Source organism: Hemicordylus capensis, chromosome 4 (genome assembly GCF_027244095.1).
Source record: "Hemicordylus capensis ecotype Gifberg chromosome 4, rHemCap1.1.pri, whole genome shotgun sequence".
NCBI lineage: Eukaryota > Metazoa > Chordata > Lepidosauria > Squamata > Cordylidae > Hemicordylus > Hemicordylus capensis.
The window spans coordinates 220,542,366-220,565,449 of record NC_069660.1 but is presented as its reverse complement, the minus strand read 5'-3'; the positions used below and the strand labels follow the sequence as shown (position 1 = coordinate 220,565,449).

The 23,084-nt window shown below is 42.3% G+C and overlaps 1 protein-coding gene and 1 long non-coding RNA gene across 2 annotated transcripts in view; one reads left to right on the top strand and one right to left on the bottom strand.

Moving 5' to 3' along the window:
• Positions 1–23,084, top strand: part of GPLD1 (glycosylphosphatidylinositol specific phospholipase D1) — a 62,070-nt gene that overhangs the window by 2,867 nt on the left and 36,119 nt on the right. The window contains 7 exon segments of the mRNA XM_053246901.1: positions 986–1,337; positions 4,513–4,568; positions 6,073–6,151; positions 9,204–9,301; positions 10,940–11,050; positions 14,946–14,994; positions 16,149–16,203. Coding sequence (XP_053102876.1) covers positions 1,241–1,337; positions 4,513–4,568; positions 6,073–6,151; positions 9,204–9,301; positions 10,940–11,050; positions 14,946–14,994; positions 16,149–16,203 — 545 coding nt within the window. The 5' untranslated portion in view covers positions 986–1,240.
• LOC128323562 (uncharacterized) lies at positions 868–22,643 on the bottom strand. The gene is made up of 3 exons (XR_008306354.1): positions 22,600–22,643; positions 19,034–19,171; positions 868–1,050 (listed from the first exon to the last, which is right to left on the bottom strand). It is a non-coding gene; the product is annotated as an uncharacterized LOC128323562 (long non-coding RNA).

Sequence of the window (23,084 nt, the reverse complement as noted above, 5' to 3'; positions counted from 1 at the left end):
TGTGACAGATGGTAATGGTACTACTAATCCATAATAGAAAGTATCTCTTTAAATGATGCATTTTGGTCTGCTTCTGCTTAACATTATTGTGCACCAGGCAAGAGGGTGAGAACCATGCTGTCCCATTTGCCTTTTAAAACCCTGACAACTTATTGTTTTGTTCTGCTGGCATAATTTTACATTTACATTACATTTATATCCCACTCTTCCTCCAAGAAGCCTAGAGAGGTGTACAAGGTTATGTTTATTGTCACAACAACCCTGAGATGTAGGCCAGGCTGAGAGAGAAGTGACTGGCCCAGAGTCAGTGAGTTTCATGGCTGAATGGGGATTTGAACTCAGGTCTCTCTGGTCCTAGTCCAACACTCTAACCACCACACCATGCTGGCACAATTTTGTACTGGTGCTGGAGAGAAAATCGCTTGAATAATTTTTCAGAAGATCAGCATACACTCCATATCTCTCCCTCTCCCTACTTCATTTTACACAGGTCACAACATCAGATTGTATGAGTGTAATTTATTCATTTCTGAAGCGAGTTGCAAAACTTTTGTTGATTTCAGTGAGTCAGGAGCTTATCCTTATCAATATATTCTGTTTGGAACGGAAGATTCAGTAGTACATAGTGGTGCATTTTGTCCCTTTGAAAGCAAGGTTAAGGTTAGGTTCTTGATTACTGCTTTTTATAGATATATGAGATAAGCTTCATATGGGCTGGTATCTTGCAAACCCTCATGTCTGTGTAAAACATTTTTACAGTGAATACTTCCACTGTACTATTGCATTAATAAAGTGAAGTACAACTATAAATATATCTGGTTCTATTTTTTTATTGAATGAAATAAATAAATGCTGATGCATGCTTTTTAATGATGAGACAACAGTAGTAGACAAGGATTCAAAGGCCAATGATACTCTGAGAAAGAAAGAAGATAGGAAGGAACTGTCAAACAACATGCAATAACAGATTGTTTCTTTGTTCTAGGCATGCTTTCACAAATATAACTGGAAAACGAAAACAAAATTTTGTTTCTCGGGGCTGTTACTTGCCTGTAAAAGAAGAAGAAAAAAATATAAGTTAAGAAACTGGTAAACTGACTTTTCAAACATGAGAGCTTTAGCTTCTGTGCCATGAACTTATTTGATTAACAAATGCACTTTAGCTCATATTTCAAAGGTCATAGTCTTCCTATCGAAAGCCTTTTCAAAACTATGGTTTATACGCCAGAATATCAGCAACATGGAAACTTTCAAGATCTGGTCTACTCTTCTGGCTGTACTTTGTACTTTTCCCCAAAGGGTTACACCATGTGGCTTATCAACACACATTGAAATAGGTAAGATATAATAATAAAGGCATGAGTATGTGAAAAATATAGTAATAGAGAGTTTGTCTGATCTGCAGCAGATTTAAGTAAACTGCCACAGACTAAACAAACTCTCTTCTAATTTTTTTGGTAAGTATTGCTGTAGTTGTGCAAATATGCAACAACTTTTAAAAACACTGATTTTACCATGCTATTGAACACTCATCAAAGCTAGGGCTGGATGTATCTGATTGATTGATTGATTAAGTGCCGTCGAGTCGCTGTCGACTCTTAGTGACTACACAGAAAGATTCTCTCCAGGATGATCTGTCTTCAACTTGGCCTTTAAGGTCTCTAAGGGGTGCTGCATTCCTTGCTGTTGTAATCAAGTCCATCCACCTTGCTGCTGGTTGTCCTCTTCTTCTCTTTCCTTCAACTTTTCCCAGCATTATGGACTTCTCAAGGGAGCTGGGTTTTTGCATAATGTGTCTGAAGTATGATAGTTTGAGCCTGGTCATTTGTGCCTCAAGTGAAAATTCTGGATTGTATCTAGAGGTGACTAATGCTAACTGGGCAACCCCCTGCTAACTGGGCAAAGAGGCACCTTTTACCATGGTGATTCTCTTTATTTAGCAGGGGGAGAGTAACTGGCCCCATCCACCCCCAGCACAGTACTTCCAATGTTGCTGGTGTGTGTCTTATGTTTCTTTTTAGAATGTGAGCCCTTTGGGGACAGGGAGCCATCTTCTTTGTTTGTTATTTATCTTTGTAAACCGCCCTGAGCCATTTTTGGAAGGGCGGTATAGAAATCAAATTATTATTATTATTATTATTATTATTATTATTATTAATGTATGACTGATGTATCTAGAGGTGAGTAAAACATGTAATGATAATATCAGCAAATACAAGGGCAGCATCTCTTAAGTACAGACGACAGAGCATATACATGTGCTATATGCTCAATCATTCATATTTAATAATCTGAGTTGTGTTTCAGCCTCCAGGACTTTTTTGTGTATTCATTCATAATATGCTAAAATTTTTCTGAGGTCCCAAGACTTTTGTTAATATGTAATTTATTCATCCAACATTTGAAAAAAACCTGATCTGTAAGAATATCAAACAATATTGGGGTGGCAGGGAGCAATAATTGAAGAACTAGACATATTTTTCTAATATGCAATAATTGAAGAACTAGACATATTTTTCTATATAAGCCACATTGCTTTGGCTTATATAGTAGTGCATGTTTTAATTGCATTCTACCTTGTAATGAAGCCTCAGCTACACATCTTATTGCTAGAAGGGAATACAGCTGTTTATGTTAATTTACATCCCAATCCTATTTGTGTTCACTTGGAAGTAAGTTCCACGGTGTTCAATAGTGCTTACTCCCAGATAAGTATGTGTAGGATTGCAGCCTTATTATTATTATTATTTTATTTTATTACATTTTATATCCCACTCTTCCTCCAGGGAGCCGAGAGCTGTATACTACATACTTAGGTTTCTCCTCACAACAACTCTGTGAAGTAGGTTAGGCTGAGAGAGAAGTGACTGGCCCAGAGTCACCCAGCTAGTATCATGGCTGAATGGGGATTTGAACTCGGGTCTCCCCAGTCCTAGTCCAGCACTCTAGCCACTATACCATGCTGGCTCATTTTATTATTTGTTTTATTTTATTTCTTTTTATTCTTGTAATTGTATAAGACCTCATATAATTCAGTGTTGAATTAAGTGGAATTAGATTTAGCAGGATGAAAAACAGGCTTTTACGGTTGTCAGAATGTTTTGTTCATTCGGGCTGTCTTGCTTGGGGGATTCATTGTGTTGCAAGGCATAATCTAACTGTAGGTCATACAGTAATATACAGCAGGGGTGAGCACTGGGCAGATAAGACTTTTGGGAGCTCCCTTTTTTTTAAGGATGAAAAAATAACAATAACCCTGAGCACCCAAAGATAGAGAGTTTAAAATGCCATGGCTGTGCCCCCACTAAGCCAGCCATACAGATTTACAATATTAGCTGGAAGGGAAGGGAGGGAGAAGCAAGTCCAAGTGCCTGGAGAGCTACTTCAGACAAGCTCAGAAGCTACCATTAACTCCTGTGCTACCTAATGCCCACCCCTGATCTGAAGTACAATGCAGTGGTCCAGTTACAAGGACCATGTTACACAAAGTCCAGTTACACAAGCTGGACAAAAAAAGGATGAAATGTAGAACACAAAGACCAAAAATTGATTCAGCACCCGAAAATAATTGGGGAGGGGTGGGGCTATTTACTATTTTTTTCTCAGAAACGGCTACAGAAGCAAGTTTTCCTGGTTTCTGAGTAATCAGTGGCCCAGTACAAATGTAACGCTAATGTTTTAGCACTCCATAAACACTCCTAAGGGAGCCATGGACTCGCATCCTCCTTGACTCTTCCTCTCTCTTGCATGAGAGAGGGACAGTGGAGGCTTTTATTTTCAGTTTAACACAAACTGCAGTTCTGTGGTGAGTATGAACTCTGGGAACCATGGTTTGTTACAGTAACTAGTTAGCTCAAACCAGAATTTGTTTTAATTATTGTTATTATTTATTGTTATTATTTATTCGATTTCTAGACCGCCCTTCCAAAACTGGCTCAGGGCGGTTTACACAGATAAATAAATAAATAAGATGGATCCCTGTCCCCAAAAGGCTCACAATCTAAAAAGGAACATAAGATAGACACCAGCCGCAGTCACTGGAGGTACTGTGCTGGGGGTGGATAGGGCCAGTTCCTCTCTCCCTGCTAAATAAAGAGAATCACCACATTAAAAGGTGCCTCTTTGACAAGTTAGCCGGGCTTGTTAGTTAACAAACCACAGTTCCTAAAGTTAATATGTAATGAGAAATTGCAATTATTTTTTTTAAAGAGGAAGTGGGCAGAAATGTTAAGTATGAAGAGGGAGTTCATGCGCCTGTGGCTCCCTTGGTCTTATTCCAGTGTTCAATAGCACTAAACCATGGGCTAGTGTAATGTTGGAACTGGACTGTATCTCATAATAGAGTAGGAGAATCAATTTTTGTGGTGACATGAAGCAACTATGTTCAGTTAGTGTAGTAATCTGTTTCTGTTAGCCACACATATGTGTACTGTACCTCACTCCACTGAATGTTTGCATTATTAAACCTATATAAATAGAGTTGCCTAACATATTGTGACATTGCTTCCCCAGCTCACAGAGCTCTACAATTTTTCAGCAAACAAGATGGAAATGTTGACTTCCGAAAGGTAGGCTAATTATTCGAGCAGTCAGTGGCACTCTCATATCCAGTATGTTTCCTTTTCTGCTACCTCCTAGCTATTTTAGACTTTAAGATTCTTGGATTTGTATGTTATATTTTTTTAGACAGTGGATTATGCACAGGAAAACAGCATTTATTAATCTTTTTCCAACTATGTTAAATTCAAATTATGATTACATTAAATATAATTATTTAAGGGAATTTGAACTGATTATATTCAGACCATACAAGGAACATTGACTTTTTGTATGTAATAGAGCAATTAATACAGTGCAAGTGTAACAATTTGTTTCATGTAGCTGTGAAATACTACCAGAATGGAAGTCTTTGAGCTCTCTAGATAATTACAGTGGTACATTGAGAATCCTTGTCAGTTCTGTCTAGAGCTACTGTGAGAGAGATTTCTTTCTTCTGAATGAAAATTGTGTACAATTATTAGCTGGCAAAGGCCAAATGATGTATCTAATAAGAGATCTAACCCCTTGTCTTCCCAATTTAAAAGACACTTGACAGTTCCAACTAACCAAATTCATTTTATTATCTGCTTAAGTTCAAGGAAAACTGTTGTTTCAAGGATTTGATGGCAGGTTCCTGAATGGAAAAGTTGAGAGATTCCAGTTGGGTGTCTGTTCCATGCTTACTAAAAATGTAACACTAAATCAGCTTAGATAATTTATTAGCACAGGCTATTATAAGAGTCACTAACACAGAGTGCATTTTAAAGGAACAATTAGACAATTTTTTGCAGGATTAAGCTATCAGAGTATATTAGTCAAGATATCTACTACAATGATGAATATTTATATACTGCTCTTCAATAAAATTCTCAAAGCGGTTTACATAGGAAAATAAATACTACATAAATAAGATGGTCCCCTGTCCCCAAAGGGCTCACAGTCTAAAAGGAAACATAAGGTAGACAACAGCAACAGCCACTGGAGGAATGCTGTGCTGGGGTTGGATAGGGCCAGTTGCTCTCCCTCTGCTAAATATAAGATAACCACCACTTTTAAAGGTGTCTCTTTGCTCAGTTATCAGGGCAAAAGTAGACCTCTGAAGTCAGATAACCTATTCCTCAGATTACAAGATGTTAGGGGTACACCACATGTGGGTTTCTGCCTTCATTATTCCCTGATATTGCACTCAGCTATATAGTTCAATGTTTGACTTTGATAATACCTAGATCCAGAGGTGCTCTTAGGTAGTTTTGGAGCCTGGACCTAAAGGCTTTTGGAGGCCCACACACAGTATTTTTAACACATTTTTTAATGCAACCACACCACCTGGAACAGACTAAAAAGGATTTGGGGGCTCCCAGAGGGTATGGAAGCCTTGGACTTCGGCCCTGAAGTCCAGGGGTAACAGCACCTCTGCCTAAATCTAAAGTGTGTTTGTGTGTGTGTCTTGAATTTGAAATTTTGGAAATATATGGCTAATAATACTCTCCCCTTTTGCTTTGATTCTTGTTTCTTCATCATCCTGCTGCCCAGCTGTTACTAAATCACCAAGATGCATATCAGGCTGGAAGTCTTTATCCTGATGCCTTTTATTCTGGTATTTGCAAGAATGGTAAGAAATGGTAGAAAATTTATTATTACTCCCCTGCCCCTGCCATAAATCACAAAGAATGATGAGCAGCCTGATTCTTAATGCATTTATACTGGCTGACTGGAGGTCTGCTTAGGTGAATTGTAATAATAGCAGGGCTTGGCAAATCCCAGGCACCAAGGAGCAATGGCAACTAGAAATTTAACTGTGGCATCTAGACCAGGATATTCACAGGTGGAGTTATTAAATAAAACCTTTATATGTCCCAGGCAGCCCTGTTTCTGTTCTGTGTCAGAAAAAGCCCCGTTTCTGTTCTAAATATGCTACCTGTGAAAGGGATAAAGAGAAGCTGGACCCATTTATGCTTCCCCTCCACAGTGTCTATAATGAAGTCCAGTAATTCTATCAAGTGTCTGACTCTTAAATTTTTAGACTGACTCCTAGATTGAAAGAAAATTTGTCAAGACCTGATAATAGAATCATAGAGATGGAGGGGAGGGCCTTGTAAGCCATCTAGTCTAGCCTGCTGCTTGATGCAGGAAGTCCAGAGCTAGAGCATCCCAACAGAGATCTGCCCAGCCTCTGCTCGAAGACCTTCATTGAATGAGAGCCTATAAAACCTATCTGTTTGGCCTGGCCTTCCAGGGTTTTTAAATTGTTGTAAATTGTTGTAAATGTTTGCCCTGGTTTTCCAGGGTGTTTAAATGTTTGAATGTTTAATTGGTTTTATTCTGTTTTTTTAGTTTTGATTTTAATTATTAACTGGTTTTAATTGTTTTTATTTTTTTGTAAACCACCCTGAGCCATTTTTGGAAGGGCGGTATATACATTGAATGAATGAATGAATGAATGAATGAATGAATGAATAAATAAGTAATTGGTTCCATGGTCTAACTACAGTTTCTATTAAGTAATTAACTTTCTCCTAATGTTCAGCTAAAACCTATCGTCCTGTAACAAGCCCATTAAATCTAGCCCAGTTCTCTGGAGTAGCAGAGAATAAGTATTTGCCCTCATCTTTGTGACAGCCCTTTAGGTATTTGAAGAGTACTCTCAGTCTTCTTTTCTCCATGCTAAACATACCCAGTTCCTTCAACCTTTACTCATAGGACTTGTTTTCTAGAACCCTGGCCATCTTTATTGCCCGCTTCTGAATGTGTTCTGGTTTTTCTATAAGTGCAGTGCCCAGACTGGATGGAGTACTCCAGATGAGGTTTGGCTACTATGAAATAAAATGGAGTGATTGCTTCACATGACTTGGAAACTAAAGTTCTGTTAATGCAGCCTAAAACCACACTAGCTCCCCCTCCTTCCCCCGCCCAGTAGCTGCATTATATTGCTGAATGACATTCAGCTTTTAATTGTGTCAGTATTGGGTCTGGATAGAGCTTACTATTAGAAATGACTGCCCATTTCTATTTTCTGGAAATAGCTGCCCAGAAAAACAATGAGAACAAACAGCTAGGCAGATGACAGTCATATAGATAATTGAAACCAATCTGTGTTCATAAAAAAAAATCTAGTTGCCTTGTACACAATCACGTTTTGTTGATGTTCTTGAAGGCAAGCTATCTATCAAATTATGCAGGATAAGCAGCCTGATTCCAGTAAGACTGAAGTAGCGGTGTTTAATCCAATTTAGCGTCTTTTATTTCAAAGCAGTTTAAATTGAAGTAATTTAATTTATTTGGGTTAAAAATGGATGAGATTCCATCACCATAGCTCTAAATACTTTGAACGTATGCTTAAGGGCCACCACACATTACATTTTTCAAAAGTACCTGCAAAACTTCCTACATGCACCTATAAAACTGTAGTGTTTGCATGCATCTTGTAAACATGACTTCAGCTAGCTTCACATGCCAAGTACTGTCACTGACTGTGGCTTCCTGTCACATATACACATTATGGCACATGCTCATTTGCTGTAAAGTAATATGTAAAGAAGCTTCAAGACAGAGCTGTAATTCAACTGGATGTTGATAAGTATGCATAGTCTAATCGACAGAGGGATTATAGTATACATTTATAGTATTTGTATACATTCTATAGAATCAGGGTTTTTAGACTCTAAGATTGCAGTAATAAATGTGACAAGCATAAGTACTCTTGGTTTCATAAGACTGTTCTACAGGACATAGTTCAGGATTCAATTTAAGTTAATTGCCTTTCAGTAAGACAGGCAGTCCATAATTCAAAATAGGGCTTACACAGGTGGAACAGTTTGCAAAGAAGGGCTGACATCCAGACTATGGGCAGCTTCACACAATAGCCCATAAATAAGTACAAAATGAGTATGATGGAACTGGAGCTTCTGGTGGCACATGTGCTCCTAAGGCTTGTCATCTGAAGCCACCAACATGGCCGGCTACGACTTCTGCCCAAGATTCTATCAAGAATCTTTAATCTTGGCTTAATTTAGAAAAGGAGAGATGCTTGTCTGGTGATTTTAAATAAAAATTTAAAGGAGATGCTAATAAAACTCTGAAAGACTATCTAGGTGTGTGGGTTTTTTTTAAAGTGTACTTAGTTGATTCTGTAATTTTACTCTTTGAAAGGAACCCTGAGCAGGGTAGTACATTTTATCCAGAAGCACCACAGTACCAGAATAATATGTGAAAAAGGTGGAGCAAACTTCCAGACTATCTCTTTACACCAAAAAATCAACTTCATGTGCAACTCTTAAATTGAGAGTGTATCAGTTTGAAGTTTGAAGCTGCAACATTACAAAGGTTACATCTAGGATTCATGATACAGTTTCTGCAGGAGATATGATATGGTACTGCCAAAGTCATGGCCTGCTGTAGATGCACATAGTCATAAGTAAGTAGCCATGATGATGGAGCTCCTTTCCAGACCTGTTTGGTAAAACTCCTGATTTTACCTCTAATGTCTGATTTGTCAGTTGCCAAGCTTTTCATAAAATCCTATGAATTCAGTTAGTCGCATTTGAGTATTTGTTGCAAGAACTATTGCAAAATGCTCAGTTTAAATATTCCCTTGGATAAAAATGCAACATGTGGAGGAAGTAAGATCATTTATAATGCATTTTTATTGTCCTCTGATACTTCAGGGATCTTCCATCAAGTATCTGAAGATACTCATTGGGCGCCTTTTCTCAATACAAGTATCCACTACATCAGAAAGAGTTATCCTCAGCCCTGGGGAGAGGTAATACATTCCCCATAAATTGTTCAAGCTGAAGACCCCGATACCATTATTTTCATCAATCATGAAACTCTTTCTCTCTCTCACTCAATTATTAATATATGTAGAAGGGAATTGTGAAATAAATTGTCAAATGAGTTTTGATGTTTCTTGATGACCAACTACAAAACGAAGTAGCATGAATTGAAAAATCTACCTCCAGTTTCTAGCCTCCTTATTTCTGCCTATAACATATGAAAGCATGTTCTTCCCTAGTTACACTTGCCTTCTTTGCCTCACCAGGGTGCTTTCCAGATTACATGCTGTTCAGTGGTAGTTTACTTTTGGCTTTGGTGTCAAATTGTAAATAAAGGGTGTTGTGCGAAGCCACCAGAAGAGGGAGCAGTCTTTTCTAGTTTGCGCAAACCTCCTACAACAGGAAAATACAGCTATTTTTTTTACAATGTTGTAGTACAGTCATCCCTTGCCATCCGCTAGGGTTCTGTTCTGGCAAAACCTCACCATTGGCAAATTAGTGGTTGGCGAGGCATTAAAGTCTATGGGAAACAAGGGGTTGGGGCTGCAAAAAAACCTAAAAATAAAGGGGGGGAATAAAAAAAATGCTAAAAATAACAAAAAATCTGTAATATTGCCAAGAGTCAGAAAGAAGAATGAGCAGATTGAACCTCTGGATATTTTTTGAACCCCCACCCCCCAAAAAAAATCACTCAAAGGCATTTTAAATTGGCAAGAGACAGCAAGTGCAGCAAGGGTCACCAAGAGGAATGAGCAGATCGAACCTGTGAACCCCCCAAAATAACTGAAATTCCTCCAAAATCACAAAAAAACCCTCGCCAAGCACGGATACTCAGGTCGCAGTTGGCAAGACCTGTCACAATTTCCTATTTGCATATACTCAAAAGCACGGTTGGTAAAACCATGGTTGGCAAGGGATGACTGTACTGCAATGCAAAGATAAAACCCAAAAGAAGGCATCGGAAATGTGAACGGCACCTTGCTGACAGCGCAGGGACTGCCATGTTGAAACACAGGCAGTACGGAAGCACACTTAATGGACACATAATGACACTGTTGTGGGGTGTAATCTGGAAAGCACTCTGCAAATGAATTTTAGATTGTAAGCTAATTGGGACAGAGACTTGTCTTTCTTCTTCTTCTTCTTCTCCAAAGTGCTGGGAAATGCTATTGAGCTTCTATCTTTGTCTATCTTTGTTGGTAAAAGCATTAGGCAAATTTTCATGATATTCAGGTAAAAGGTATCTCCATGTGTGTTTTGTCTCTCTTAATAATGTTTGTGTTTGGTTTTAATACTACCAAATACTACCAGAAAGCTGTTGTGTTTATATAGTTCACAATATTAGACTGTTCTATTGTTCTTACATGTATATTTCTTTTGATGTTTGGTCATTATATCTTATTGATGTACTTTATATCATTTATCCATATCACTATATACATTTGATTGTTTCGCTTTTAATACAATTTATATTCATATATCTAGTTGGTTCTTTGCTTTTCAGTTACGTTGCTGGATCTGTTTTGTTTTATGTACTATAGTTCAGATCTTTTACATTGTTGATTTTGTGTTTTGTTTTAATACATTTACTGTAGAGTCATGCATTTTTTATTGCTATCATTTAGGCTGCAGAAAAACTGGTGGCTTTCCTCTTTGGAATTGCTTCTCACATGGTGTCTGATGCCAGCTGGCATAGTTTGGGGATTAAACAAGGATTTCTGCATGCGATGGCAGCTGTACGTATATACCATGTTGTTAATTAGGCAGAGGGTTTTTCACCTTAGGACACAACATATCCTAATCATATTTATATTTTATGTTTCCTCTTGAGCAACAATAGCATGATAACCTGTCTGCACTCAAAAGGTCAGGGGGAAGGAGGGCAAGAACCTTGCTGTTTTTCTCCCTCTTAAAAAAAAATTAATTCATTGGATGTGTACTTCAGAACAAGAGAAAGGGGAGTGAATATCCTCCAAAGACTTTGGGGAATAAGGGAATAAGTCTGGGAGCTTCCACTGTGTAGAAAACCCACACAAGAAAACAGCAGATGGTGAAAGAGGTCCCTGTGGAAGCTCCACATGATGGCCAAACTAGATGATATGGCTGTTGTGGGATTGGGTCCACTCCTGTGAATATTTTAATATAAAACAGGGACCCAATCCAGAATGCAGTGGTGAGGAGGGGAGCTTGAACTCTGCTCCCTGTGCTCCTGATCTAGGCTACCTTCCTTAAAATTGCTGTTTGCCCTATGGCAAATAGAAGCCGTAGGGCATCTGGATTGGTACTGTAGCGGGGCAGAAGATTAAAGTTCCCTGCTATGGTCCTTATATCTGGATCAGGGTCCTGTGTGGGTGCTATTTCCATTGGGGGGGACGGACACCCAGACCCCAATGAGCATATTGTCTCGTTTGGCACCCAGTTCCACCTCAGCTTGGCTTAGCTAGACTAGATGCCTGAAGGAAGGTGAAATGGATAGGTGAGCTGCTTGGATCTATTGCTTGCCTCCTGGATGGTAAATGCAGTGCAAGAGGAACTGATCAGGGAAGGCACTGTAACTCTGTGTCACCATCTACTGATCTCATACAGTAGTTTGTATGGACGGAGGCAACTTCAGAAGGGAGGGACATTTCCCCCCATTCATCTGAATGGGAAAATAGGGACATGTTGGCAGGTATGCAATTAGTAATAGTTGCCTTGAAAAGTAGTTGAACTACTAGTTAAACTGTATTCTAGTAAAAGTAATTGGAACTACTTTTATAACTCCTTGCGGCTGTTCACACACGTGTGCAAAACCGGGTGAAGAGAGCCCTGCCTGGTTTTGCATGCACATGTTTGCCACCGGGATTGGGCTCAGTAAACCCACCTATTTAGCCACCCTTTAAAACAAGGTTAAGGGAGTGAGCGCTCCCCCTTAACTTGGTTTTCTTGCTTGTGTGTCAGCTGTGACTGCTTGCAGCCACAGCTCGCACCCTCAGGGAAGGGAGGGGGGATCCCCATAATGCACCACGCCCTCACACGTTGCATTATCAGAGCTACAGGGAGTGGGGTGACACGCAGCAGCTGCTGCTCACTATGGCAAGGGTTCCCAACCCATGGTACTCCAGATGTTGCTGAACTAGAACTCCCATTATAAGAACAGCCCTGCTGGATCAGGCCCATCTATTCCAGCATCCTGTTTCACACAGTGGCCCACCAGATGCCTTTGGGGAGCCCACAGGCAAGAGCTGAGAGCATACCCTCTCTCCTGCTATTGCTCCCCTACAACTGGTATTTAGAGGCATCTTGTCCCTTAGGCAGGAGGTGGCCTATAGCCCTCAGACTAGTAGCCATTAATAGACTTGCTCTCCAAGAATAATAGATTGTAGCTGGGGAAGATGGTAATTGTAGTTCAGCAACATCTGGAGTACCACAGGTTGAGAACCCTTGCCATAGTGAAGGGGTTCCCAACCTAGGACCCCCAGAAATTGTTGAACTGCAGCTCCTATCATCCATCTTGAACAGCAGGAGAGGCAGGATGTAAACATTGTAAATAAAATAATATTGCAAGCACCCTCTTTGAATATGGAAATGGCATTCTCTCAAGGGGTTTGTATGGTTTGCTAGCTGAAGGTGCTGTTTGAGGTGCTACAGTTAGATCCCAAAGGAATGGGTACTATGCCATCAATCCTAATGTTGGCCATAGGGGTGAAAGCGGGTAGTGGATATGAGGTCCAGGGAAGCATGATGTTGACTACTAGGTCAAGTGAGGAGGAAGGGAGCGGGGAATATTAGCTATAAGGAACTCTGGCAGTGGATGCAGGACCTAAGGGTAGATTTGCCTGCAAACAGGGATCTTTTACATGAGATTGAGAAATAAACCACAAGTGATACGCTGAATACAAGACACAATTTTCTTGACACAGTTTAATTTTACATTTACATAACACAAAGTTACAGGATTTCCACTCCTAAAATAAACAAATTCAAATGCAGTAAATCAGTATCCTATCACAGTTTCATTTCCCAATACAACATTTGTTTCTTTATCAAGCACACAAACCTTCACACACTTAATAATGCCCTAAACAGTCAACTAACTTACCAAATGAACTGTTTTATTAAGTTAATCTTTCCCACAATGTCTCACTGCCTTTCACTGTAGTGCTGGCCAAGCACCAAGTCAGGGTCCTTTATCAGAGAGCTGAAAGTTGTTCTCTACTTTACAGTTAAAGTAGAGTTTACCTCTTTTTTTTTTTAAGAGGCTTTTTACTGTTTTATCTACTGCTTATATCTGGTTGGTCTTTTTTAGTCCTCAATTTTTTGCTTTTTATTAATAACTTTTAACTTAAAACTTTTAAAATTACAAATTTTATATGTAGTTTTAGCTTGGTTCAAACTTGTTAAACTTTATTAATCTTTTACTTTACATTGTATTTGTTTTGTTGATGCGGTGAGCTACCCTGAGCAGTAGTGTACTGGAGGGGTATAAATATTTTAAATAAAATAAATCTACTTCTGCAGCATCTAGCAGATAGGATGGATGATCTTCCTTGTTATCTTGGGCACTTGTAAGTCTGCCTTTTTATAGTTTAGTCTGACCAGGTAACAGGTGGGATAGACACCCTAATTGGCCCATAATTATAAAATTTATCCTCTTCTCCCCCACTCCCAGTAGGGAGTGTCCAAAAAGATGTTTCATAACTGATCACACACCATCTTCGTGCCAACTGCATGTTCAGTCCATATCAGGTCCACCCAAACTCTTTGGTTCCTTATCTTCTCCTAAGGTAAAGTGTGCCGTCAAGTCAATTTCGACTCCTGGCACCCACAGAGCCCTGTGGTTTTCATTGGTAGAATACAGGAGGGGTTTACCATTGCCGCCTCCTGCGTGGTATGAGATGATGCCTTCCAGCATCTTCCTATATCGCTGCTGCCTGATATAGTACCAGCGGGGATTCGAACCGACAACCTTCTGCTTGTTAGTCAAGCATTTCCCCTCTGCGCCATTAGGTGGCTGTCTCCTAACATACATGTATCTAAAAGCAGCCTGTATAACTTTTTAATTCTCTGTCACAAACTTCACTCAAGCATGCACTATACAAATACCCATATAGCAAAGCAAAGCGTGTGTGTGTGTGTTTAAGTTTCAAAGTGTGACCCTTTTGGCTGGCTAAAGCAAGTGTTAATCTCTATGGAAATCCCCTTTTATGTTTAAAAAGACTCTATTTTTCTATCCCATCATTCAGCACTTGGAGTGGTACCTCTGCAGACCTTCCAGACCTTAACAGAGAAAGAGCAAGATTCTAGCTCCTGGACTCACTCTATGCTAACAGAGGGCTGGTGGCTGTTAGCTACAGTGCCTACTTGCTTTGGTAGGGGCTAAAGGAAACTATTGGCAATTTTGAAGGTTACCAGAGAAGAAGGAAGAAATATTTTTGCAACTGGATAATAATAAAATCTTGGCAGGAGGAGCCTGCATAGGGAGCAGCATGAATAGGAGGTGGAGGAAAGGGACCTGCAAGGAACTGGATTGCCCCCTATGTATTTTATATCAGTCAGAGAGGGGGAAAGGGAAACATTTGACTCTTGTAATGTTATCGTTTCTCTAATTGTACAAATGTGTTGTAAATCATTTGTTTCTGCTTTCCCCAGATTGATTTTCATGGCTCATATTCAGAAGCTCATACTGCTGGCGATTTTGGTAATTTTCTATATTTATAGATCTAAATGTATGTGCAGTAGCTTATACTTGGCACGGAATGGATTTATTCATTTTATTTATTAGATTTATACAAGTCAATGAATCTCGTGGCAGTTTACAAGAATGTAAAACAGAAGTAGTAGTATAAAACTGCTGTCCCAGAGTGGATTTCAATCCATGGTGCTTGTGCTCCTCCTTGACGGTTTCAGTGAAAGACTGTCCTACTCCTGGCTGAACCAGGGTCTCTGTAGAAGCGGTGATCCAGGAGCACAGCAGACCTTGGAGAACTCCAAGGGCAAGAGTCAGGACCTTGGCCAGTGCTGAGCAGAGAAGCACAAACTGGGCACTGCAGCACAGAAGGAATGTTGCTCCAGCAACTCCTTGCAGCAGACTGCTGGTTTTTATAGCTGCTGCCTGGTCAGAATGAATTGACCTGTAAATTGAATAGGAAGGCTCTGTTTCTGAAAGGTTCCTTGCCTAATTCCATAAGCATTGGCTCTGGTGGTGCTGGAGACCACGCGTGCGTGTGACGTATGCGGCGCGTGCGGACGGTGGCGCCAGGCGCGCGCGCTCCGGGACGCGCACATGCGTGTTGCATTGTAAGCTACTTCCGGGCAATGACGGGGGCCGGGGCGGCAGGGAAGCACTCTGCCGCCCCGAAAACTTGGATATTAAAAGCAGCACCGGAGGGGGAAGAGTGGCGGGAGGGGTAAGTTCTACCCCCCCTCCCCTAAAGGTAGCCACCACCCCCTTGCCGATCCGGACGGATCCGGACCGATGCACACCACTAATATGACTGCAAGAGAATCATGGGGAGGTGTGTGCATAAACAGCAACCATGTGTCTGGTTTTCTGGCAGGAGGGAGGATACCGATCAGATGTGTAAGACTGATATGATTGGCCACTTCCACATAATTACAATATTTGCATATATCCCAGTGCTGTGTAGAAAAGCATCATAGGGGGCTGCCCCCTGGCATTGTCTGTGTGTAGGTGCATGTGCAAGGGCTCCCAAGTCTAAAGCATAGCTGACTGTCCACAGGGTTCTTTGGACTGAGTTTATGAGAACATACTTGAATAATTCAAAATGAAGGCAAAAACCTTTGCATGCATTTTGTTTCAGAGGCATTTTGCTCTCTTCTCTCTCATTTTAGGAGGAGATGTGCTGAGCCAATATGAGCTTGATTTTAATTATTTGGATCCAAACTGGTAAGTACTACTAAAATAGCTGTTTGATATTCAATTTATGTACACACATGCTGTAGTGATCAGTCTTCCCTCCCTCTAAAGCAGGCCTGCTCAACTTAGGTCCCCCAGCTGTTTTTTTAAACTACAACTCTCATAATCCCCAGCCATACTGGCCCAAAGCCAGGGATTATTGGAATTGTAGGCCAACATCTGCTGGAGAGCTGAAGTTGAGCAGTCCTGCTCTAAAGAGTCAACAGGGAGTGAACCCTTGTCTTGACTGATAGGCTGGTGAACTCCAGGGCAACTGATCAGTACTCCAGGTGGGTGGGACCTAGAGAGCGGTTGCTGGGAATTCTGGGAACAAGCAGGGCAGTCTTTGTTGGAGAGAAGTGCTTGTGGAAAGGCTTAGTGAGGGGCAATGGAGCTTGCTCTTTCATGGTCAAAGCCAGCATGGAGGTTTCTTTCATGGAATAACTCTGTAGATCCTTAAAAGAAAGAATTGCAGGAAGCTTGATTCTCCTCAGGAATCGGGTGAGTTCAAGGAAAAGAGAATTCAGCATAGGGAACAGTTTGTTAGTCAGATTGTGTGTTAGAAACTTATATTTCTTTGGGTTTTGCATATTCCTGTGTTCTAGTATTGTTGACCTGTAATGTAAATGAAGTAAGAAACACTACCCTATGCCCATCCTACCTAGGGTGTTGCAAAAGACTCTATAAACATTTAAGAGTGCATTAAGACAACCTATTTTTCTAACCTACTCAGTATTTTTGAGTGTATTTAAGAAAGCTAGAAAGCTTCAGACGGAATCAGTCTGCAGTAATTAAATAAAACTGTTTTTAAAAGTCTTTTCTTTTTACAAGCCTCTCTGAGTTGGCTTTTAACTCAGCAAAATGGGGGGTGGGGTGGCGAAGGGGGGGTTCCTCTGGTGCAAACATGTCCTCAAACATTCAGCAACTATCAGTTTTCCCACCACGTGTATGCTTCCACATGGAAGATTTTTGTACTTATCCAATAGTGAAATAGAGTTTCCCCTGGGATTCCACCCCAAGCCCAGGGAGCTTCAAGTGCTGTCGATAAGAGGGGTGGCGGCGGCAGCAATTTGAACCTACCGATAATACAGAAGAGTTTTAGGAGAAGCCTAGCCAGGCAGCACATGCAGGGATTTTTCAGCAATTTTTTCCCTCATGTGAGCTTGCTCTGAGACAAAGGCTGTAATCTGCTACACATATATCAAAGTGGGTAGTGCATTTGCAAATCAGTAGGGCAAGTGTAGGCAATGTTGGCTCTCCAGTTGTTGAACTACAATTCCCATCATCCCCAGCCACAGTAAATTGTGGCTGGGAATGATGGGAGTTGTAGTTCAGCATGGCTAGAGAGTCAGTGTTGCCTACCCCTGCAGTAGGAGGAGACAGGGGCAAAGCTACTCATAGAGTGATGGGTACAGAGGACAGGATGGAAGTATCATTATTTGGAATTAATTTGAGCAAAAGCTTACTAGAGCTCTAGTTTAGATGCCAGGGCTCAGCCCTGAGAGATGTGAAGTATTGGTAAGAAGGAGAGCATGTTGGGAGGCTATTTCTATCACCCCTGAGTATCCTTAATGTACTCCTCTGCATATCTGGGAATTAGGTAAAGGGATTGCTGAGCAAAGCCTTCTTAGCAGACTTGAGCACAGAACCTCTCCTTTTCTAAATGAAATGAAGAAGGGTTTGAAGGGGGTTCTTATAGGCAAAAACACGTCCTGAGCCAAGGGGGAGGTCGACAGATGGTCCCCTCCAGGAATTTTCCTGATGACTTCAGTAATTACTGCTCTTATAAGACTAGTGTTGCCATCTCCCCAGATTTTCAAGGTAGTACCCAGATTTTAAGCATGTCACCTGGATTGCTTAGCCCACCTGTATTCCCATGGATTTCAGCTTTCATTAAAAAAAAAAAAAAAAAGCTAAGCTTTAGCCCTTATAGAACTGGAGTTATGGAGCAAAACATGCGGTCATTATTCTGCTCACCTGCTGGACTTGGATTAAGGCAGGAGGCTAGCTGGAATAATTTCACAAGTACAGTAATCCCCTGAGGAATGTTGCCTTCGTTTTTTATCAGCAGGGGATCTCTATCAGGCAGTTGAGAGGATAGCTTGCTTTTTATGTAAATCATTGCCTGCCTACTAGGCTGTGTATTGTAATGTTGGACTTACATTACATTCTGTGCATGCCTACTTAGAATGTTGGTTTCTGTCAGATCTTCTCTCAAGCAAGTGTGTACAGAATTGCAGCCTTAACCGAAAAGCTGTGCATTTTTCTGTTGCTGCTGTTATTATGTCAAGGAAAATGATCAGGCAAAGATATCTTCTCAGATATCCAGAGCAAATATGAGTCAACGAAAGTGTATCTGCTAATTTGCATAATATGCAAATTATTTGCAAACCAATTCACATAATAAGCAAATTAGGATGCCCAGATTTGGAGAGCTAGAATATGGCAACCCTAGATAAGATGTGAATATTAGTTATGATTAGGTTATGTCTGGGTGGTGCTTTCCTGTATGCTCCATGACAGGATATTCAAAGAGGGAGATTGCTAGAGCAATCACCTGGACAAAGGGGAAAGAGGAGAGAACATCACACCCTCTGGCAGGGGCTCACTCAACTCTGATAACGTTGGAGAGGAAGAGTAGAGCTTGACTCAACTTTGAGAATTCTTATCAAACCAAAGAAGGGAAGAGAACTGGCATTCCTTTCTCTCTCTCTCTCTCTCTCTCTCTCTCTCTCTCTCTCTCTCTCTCTCTCTCTCTCTCTCTCTCTCTCTCTCGTTCCTTAACATTTGGGTGGGTCTGTTCTATATTTCATCTACTTACTCCATAATGCAGTCAGCGAGGGTATTTCCTTGGGTTTGTGGCAGGTCTTCTGCAAATGGACCTGAGTATTGCCTTTATAGGAAAACCCTTTGTCAGAACGACCATTTTCCTGGAATGCAGCGTTGCTTTTCCAATCATCTATACAGAAAATGGCTGAGGCTTATAAATTCAAGTACCTCCAAAACGATGAAGTGAGTGAGTCTGGTAACAGCAGCTCTGTTATTCTTGCCTTTCCCGCCATGCTTCCCCCTTTTTTTTTAAAAGTGCCACACATGTTGTTCATCTGTCCATCTATTAACATTAATACAGATAAAACATTTTGTTCCTTATGCATTTATATATCACACCTTCAACTGTGTTCCTAAGTGCAAAGCTGCTCTGAGAACTGGAAGATGGTTTCTTGATGACAGCACAGGCACTGACTAATCAGTGCTTTGCACAATTGGCTTCTGCTGCAAACTTGAACAGGTTTTTCCCCCAGAGCTTGACATTTGGATAGAATTAAGTGAAGGCATTTTCAAATCAGCTCCTGTTTTTTTTAAAAAATGCGTCTAGCTTGCACAAACCCACCTTTTAGGTTTATATTTATGTAAGGAACTGTAGGGATGGGGAATAAGAGAAGCAGGCATTATGTTGCTTCTCTGACTTCAAGTTATTGATATGTTGCAAGGAGCAGAGATGGGGAGGGAAAGAGCGTTACTAAAGATCCATGAGTCTTTTTTACTAGCCTGCATGGTGCTGAACAACCAGTGTCAGTTAGCTGACAGAGTTGGACCTCCGTCAGTGAAACGTGGGTTGAAGTCCCTGCTTGAGACTGACTGGTGATTTTGAGCTGCTTGCTGTCTCTCAGTCTAGTCTCATAGGATTTTTGTGAAGATAAAATAGGGAAATGCTGCATACACCAGCCACCCTGAGTTCCTAGGAGGAAGGTGGGATACACGTGACTACTTTGCCATTTAAATGCCTTGCAGCATCTGGAAGATCTCTCTGGATGCCGCTCATGTTTTTCCATCAGTGTCCATTTTATACATCCAGTGAAGTAGGCTTTTGCCACCAAAAGCTCATGCCATAACATGAACTTTGTATCACAGAAAATATGTACAATCAGATCCATATTTTCTTTGATACAAATCCCATTGCATTCAAGGGGGCATAGGATAGGTTCACACAATCAAAGCAATCTCCACGTACTGTTAATTCTCCAGTTGCCAAGTTGCATGTGTTCCTACAGAGCAAGTCATGTGTGAAAAACCTCCCAATCCCAAATCTTTATCATGACCGATCGACATTTAACCAGGATCAGTGATCTGAGATTTGATCACCTTTGGTCGATCCCAGTTAAACATTGGATGGTTGCGGTGTGGATTTGGGATTAGGAGTTTTTTACTTCACACATAACATGTTCCATGAGAGCATATATAGCTTGTCAGTTGGGGATTTAATAGTAGGCAGGAATTGCTTTGGCCTGGCTTCAGACGTAACATAAAATCAGAGGTTGGTGAACCTGTGGTTTCAATTTTAAATTGCATAGCAGATGTTCATCTAACCATGGCAACCTCCAGTTCCAAGAGAGGGGAGCCCCTCCCCGCAGCTTGGCCACCAAGGCCAATCACAGCAAGCTCCATGGCCAGAACTTGCTGGGCAAAGTGTCAGCACATCAGCGGAGTGGCCGTGATTGGCCACAATCTTGAAGGGGGTGTGCCAAGCGCAATCATGCCTTTTTGGAGCGGTCCACCCATCCTTGGCATGGAAAGGTCATTTAAATCCCTTTAAATGCCATACTATGCCAGCATTACTTCTGACAGTGATGGCACTGCTGCGACCCAAAGAGCCCTGCACTCAAATAATGCCACACAAGCATGATTTTGAGGGGGCGGGGGCTATTTCCCTGTTACGAAGGGAAGGGAAGGCAACATGATGATTTTCCAGGAGGGGATATGTAGATGAGGGAGGGCAAAGGATCCTGGAGGGGTCTTTCCCGCCATGACCTAGGATGCTCTTGTGAGGGATCACCCTGGCAAAGCAGTACATGCAGACCAAACTGAACTCCAGCTCAACTGGTAGCTTGCTGAGAGGGCCAGTCTACTCAGAACGACCACGGGGTGTGAGCCCTAGGTCTCCCTTAGGACTGCATGTTCACAAGTTAAACTGACCCACCAAAGGGCCCCCCGCTTGTGTGGCCCCCCAATTCTCCATGGTAAAAGATAGAATAGAATCTCTGCCAAAAATAAAAAACAAAAAACCCTTCCCTGTGAAGACTTGCATGCACCCAAAGGAGATTTTGACACTCCATGTTTCATAGCCTGGCCTCATGTGCAGGCGAGGGAAACACCAAGTTCTGGGATAGACTTTTAAACCCATTCAAAAGCCCTGGGTCTGGCCCGGCATTGTGGTATATTCAGATCTGCAGGTGCAGGAAATGTGCAGATCTGCAGGAAATCATGGGAGAGGGAAGCCTTGATTTCCAGCGACCACAGGAGAGCGGGGTTGCCATTTCGGGGCACAAGAAAGGTTGCACATGTCCACATGGGCTGATGGGGGGCATGCTTTGACAGCTCTTTAGTGGCAGTCAAGATGGAGAGAGCAGTTGTTGGGATACCCATCCCCACGGCTTTCCTTCATACAGCAACCTGGCTCGATATAGAGCCCCAATGGCCTGACACTCTCATGAGAAAATGATCCATGGGAGAAGGGGTTGTTCTATCATCGTGCATTATTAGTGACTAGTGGGCCAGGGTACAGAGCATCTGTGCCTCTAGTTGGGCCCAGCTGCCCCGCCCTGGCACTCCAGCATGCCCAGCTTTCTGACTGGCTGATCAACGGCTCCTTCCCGCCACCGTCCCCCCAGGCCAGGGTGTCCTGCCTCTGGCCAGGCTAGGCTGGCCCGCCACTGCTTCCTCCATGTGGCCGGGCCAGTGCCTGCCACCGCTGTCTCACCCCAGAGGGCAGGCCAGGTTCCAGGCCGTCCCACCGCTGCCTCCCGCCTCCTCCTCCTGGCTGGCAATGCTTCACCTGCCAGCCCTCCGCCTCCTGGCTGCCGCCATTATTTCTCTCTGCTTCAATGCTGGAACTCTTGCGTGCTCTAGAGCATCTACATGCTAGTGCTTGATTGCTCCCCTCACCCCCTGCCACAGCCCCCTTCTCCTCAGAGATCTCCTCACCTGAGCTGCACTCCTGCTCCTCCTCCTCTATCCCATTGCTTCCATCCCCCTCATCCCTCTTGGTCGTGGCTGCAGCATTGCTGCTGCCTATCGGCCAAGCTGCTGTCCCAAAGACCTCCCCACCCTCACCCGAGCCCTGCTTCTCTCCACAGGAGCAGCAGCAGTGGTTGACTGGGATATTCCTCGCTCCTGCCACCACCATAGCTACTCGTTCCCCTCAGGCTGCTGACAGGCCCGGGCCCGTCCCTTGCCTGCCTGCTGCCTCTGACAATGACCTCAGTAGCCCCAAACAGCAGTACTGGTTGACTGGGCCCTTCCTTGCGGCCAGTGCTGCCATGGCCGCTCATTCCCCTCAGGCTTCTGACAGAACATCTTCTGACCAGTAACAGTTGTATTCCAACTGACCTTAACCATCATAGGCTCCTCATCCTTATCTGCATATGGAATCCCCACCACGGTGCCCCAGGCTCCTCCTCCCTATCTGCATATGGAATCCCCACTGCCCAATCACCATGGTGCTTCTGCTCTCACAGGCTCCTTCTCCCTATCTGCATATGGAATCCCCACTGCCGAATCAGGTGCTTCAGCGGGGGCGTGGCTTGCCACATCCCCATGCATCCCCCTGGTCCTTCTACAAGAATTAATAATACAGATTGCTAATCCGGGCCCATGCCTTTCCCCCCACAGATGGTTCTTCTCATGAGTTGTGAAGGGCTGTCCCCATGGCCTGGCACTCTCATGAGTGAGCAGTCTGCTCAGGATCAGCACCTGTCATTACCACATAGGAGGAATTTCCCCTCCAGTTGGCAGTGCTGTTCCTGCTGATGAGCCCTTCTCATGAGTAAGCCTATAGACCACAAACCGCAAAAGGGGAAGGGGCTGAGTCCCCC